General features: G+C 44.8%; 1 protein-coding gene across 1 annotated transcript; it reads right to left on the reverse strand.

The window, feature by feature from the left end:
- Positions 1-413: 413 nt before the first annotated feature.
- LOC147615204 (UDP-glycosyltransferase 85A7-like) lies at positions 414-2,332 on the reverse strand. Its single transcript, XM_086778899.1, has 2 exons — positions 1,594-2,332; positions 414-1,483 (listed from the first exon to the last, which is right to left on the reverse strand). The coding sequence occupies exons 1-2, from the start codon at positions 2,090-2,092 to the stop codon at positions 492-494; spliced, it is 1,491 nt and encodes a 496-aa protein (XP_086635025.1). The 5' UTR covers positions 2,093-2,332; the 3' UTR covers positions 414-491.
- Positions 2,333-3,418: the final 1,086 nt, after the last annotated feature.

Consider the following 3,418-nt stretch of genomic DNA (forward strand, 5'->3'; position numbering starts at 1 on the left):
TTTGAGGGCCTAATTGCTGATGCAAAAAATCATATACATTGATGATGAATTCTCTCTCTCTCTCTCTCTCTCTCTCTCTCTCTCTCTCTCACAAATAGAATGTCATTGTATAAAGTTTCAAAGGGTAGTGTTATAAGCAAGTGGGGTTATAGTAGTGTAGAAAGTGTAAGGAAAGCTTTTTTGATAATACATAATCCTAAAGAGTGAATTATTGGATTCACTTGTGCAAAAAGAATCAATTTAGCCCCTCTCTCTCTCTCTCTCTCTCTCTCTCTCTCTCACAGTGTGTGTGGGGTGAATAAATAAATATTAAAAATAAAATCACGTTATCAAATAAAAATAATCATTACAAAATGACTAGCGAGCTAAAGTGCATAGGAGGCCATACTTTTTTTTTAAATGCAAGAAATAATTTATATTACGGGTATCAAAAACATACATCACCAGGTTACACCTTAATCCTCTTTTATTTGTGCAGCGAGTGATCATGGTTACAAGCGACTTTTCAAGTGAGGATGAGATGACGGTTGGCTCATTTGGCTGCTAACCTTGTAGATGTCGTCCACAAAGGCCTTCAAATTCCCTTGATAGCTACCATGGCTATTCTGCGCGGTATTCGCGATAGCATTTCTTAAAGTGGTCGCACGTCCGCGTAGCTCTGTTGCCTGTGGGCTTCCTTCCATGAGCTGCCTGACGCCTCTCTCAACGTCCTTTCTTGTTGCATGATTCGCTTCATCTCTCTCAAGCTCAATCCCCACATTCCACTCATTGCACACGAGGGAGCAGTGCGTGAATTGGTCCATAAGCGAGGGCCATGCCAGAATGGGCACCCCAGACACAACGCCCTCCAGTGTGGAGCTCCAACCACAGTGTTGAAAGAACCCACCAACAGAGGCATGGGACAGCACGCGGTTTTGGGGTGCCCAATGGACAATCTTTCCTCTGTGTTGGGTTTCTTCTAGAAAACCTTCCGGGAGGGCTTCCAAAACTGAGTTTTTAGGGTTGTTGATGACTAAATCTTTTCGGAGGGCCCAGAGGAAGCGTTGTTGGCTGGAGGCTAAGCCAAGCGCAAGCTCCTGCAGTTGAGATATGGTGAACTTACACATGCTGCCAAATGCAATGTAAAGCACAGAAGAGGGGGGCTGCATGTCAAGCCATTGGATGCACTCATCCTCTTCACCTGAACTCGCAGTATGCAGCGTTTTTTGATGGTTTGCGAGGAGAGAGGGGGATATGAGAGGACCTATGAGACACCCTTGACACACTCCTCCCTCTAACTCTTCCATGGAGTTGACAATCACGCCTGCAGCTTCCCCTATGTGGCCGAATCGAGCCTTCATCAACTCCATCATGTATTTCTGAAGGCCTGACTTGTCGAAGGGTAGGTCGAACGGCACGTCGAACTGTACTTCCGTCAACCCATCTCCCCCAATGCGTGTCAGAAAGTCATTGGACGGCACTTCCCCCGCCGCATTAGCTTCCTCTGCATACAACAAGAATCCTGGATTAAAATCAAGTAATAAAGGACTGCAATAGAAGAGTACACATCATAGTATATGGCATTATTCTATAGGAGATCAGACAGAAGCTCACCATTGGCCTGCAAGAGGAGAGAGTGTAACTCAGAGCAGGATGCGAAAGTGGACGCACTGAGAGGATAAAACACGAATTCCGGGAGTCCGGTGTTGACGGCGATGGTGTGCGCAAGCCGGAGGAAGAAGTCGCCGATGATGCAGGTGACAGGGAGGCCTCGCAGGGCGAGCGTGTGAATCACCTCTTGCAGGGAGGCCAGGATGTTGCTTTCGATGGTGAGGGTGGTGCCCAGGTTGAAAGAAGTGTCTCTCTCGAAGTGGGCTGGCAAACCGTGAGGGATGCCCAGTACGCGCAGGTTGCCGCTTGTGTCGGCGTTGTGCATGCGGGCCACGAAGTATTCGAATGTGACCAGAGTCACGCGCACGCCCTGCGACGCTAGGCGCCGCGCGAGCTCCATCATGGGGATTATATGGCCGTGTACTGGGCCAGGAATCAGCAGTGCGTGAGGTTGACTTGCCGTCGATCTTGGAGGAGGAGAAAAATGGACGTTGTCAGCCATTCTGGGTCGAGAAGAGAGGGCTCGGATCAGATGATTCGATGGCTATGAGTATGTGTGTGTGTGTCTGTGTGTGACAAAGAGAGAAAGAGAGCCTGTAATAAACGACGATAAGGATTGTCGACACACTTATAAAAGGCAGCGGCAAGAGGAGGGAGCTGGCTGCCTTTAGTTAACGACGATGAATCAATCGTAGGATATTGTCAACACACCAGGAAAGGGCAAAGGGAACGCCCCCATGCCCGGCGGCTGTCTTTAATTAACGATGATAAGTCAGTCGACACACCCCCAATAGCATTAGCATTCACAGCTATCTATTTATACAAGATTAACCACAACCCCACCTCCCTCCACCCTCCATGTGGGCAAATGAGGTGGGGCTAATTCAAAATAACCACTCCTCTTGCAAGCTTGAGGAAGAGCCAAATCTCAGAGCTTCCAATGCAATTTTGAATTTGAATCTAAGAAGATCTCATCTCATATCTTTCAATGAAATCATGTATACATGATCTCATCTCACGTGATTTCATTGTATACATGATTTCATTGAAAGATGTGAGATGAAATCATGTATACAATGAAATCACGTGAGATGAGATCATGTATACATGATTTCATTGAAAGATGTGAGATGAGATCTTCTTAGATTCATGATTTCATTGAAAGATGTGAGATGAAATCATGTGAGATGAGATCATGTATATATGATTTCATTGAAAGATGTGAGATGAGATCTTCTTAGATTCAAATTCATTGAAATCATGTGAGATGAGATCATGTATACATGATTTCATTGAAAGATGTGAGATTAGATCTTCTTAGATTCAAATTCAAAATTGCATTGGAAGCTGTGAGATTTGGCTCCTCCTCAAGCTTGCAAGAGGAGTGGTTTTTTTGAATTAGCCCCACCCCATTTGCCCACGTGGAGGGAGGTGGGGTATGTAAGCATGTATATATAAATAGTGTGCATGTGCATGTATGTGTGTGTGTGTGTGTGTGTGTGTGTGTGTGAGAGAGAGAGAGAGAGATTACATGTAAGATGCATTTATTTGTTGAGAGTGAGCACACCTCACCACTCATCCCTATCATTAAAATTTAATCTAAAATTTAATTAATTAAAATTATATATATGTGTGTAAATCTATTTAAGTGTGTGTGTGTGTGAGAGAGAGAGAGAGAGAGAGAGAGAGAGAGTTTCTATGTGAGAGAGAGAGAGAGAGTTTCTATGTGAGAGAGTGTGTGTGTGTAAGCATGAGAGAGAGCTTGAGAATTTCTATGTAGGAGATAGTTTGTGTGGGAGGAGATAGTGTGTGTTTTCATTAGTGTATG

Source organism: Cibotium barometz, chromosome 40 (genome assembly GCF_041138505.1).
Source record: "Cibotium barometz isolate CiBa-2024 chromosome 40, ASM4113850v1, whole genome shotgun sequence".
Lineage (NCBI taxonomy): Eukaryota > Viridiplantae > Streptophyta > Polypodiopsida > Cyatheales > Cibotiaceae > Cibotium > Cibotium barometz.

Excerpts from the sequence above, each read along its gene's own strand:
- LOC147615204 (XM_086778899.1), bottom strand. The coding sequence starts at position 2,092 with ATGGCTGACAACGTCCATTTTTCTCCTCCTCCAAGATCGACGGCAAGT. Across the intron at positions 1,484-1,593 it reads TCTCCTCTTGCAGGCCAATG|AGGAAGCTAATGCGGCGGGG; the intron begins GTGAGCTTCTGT and ends TGTTGTATGCAG.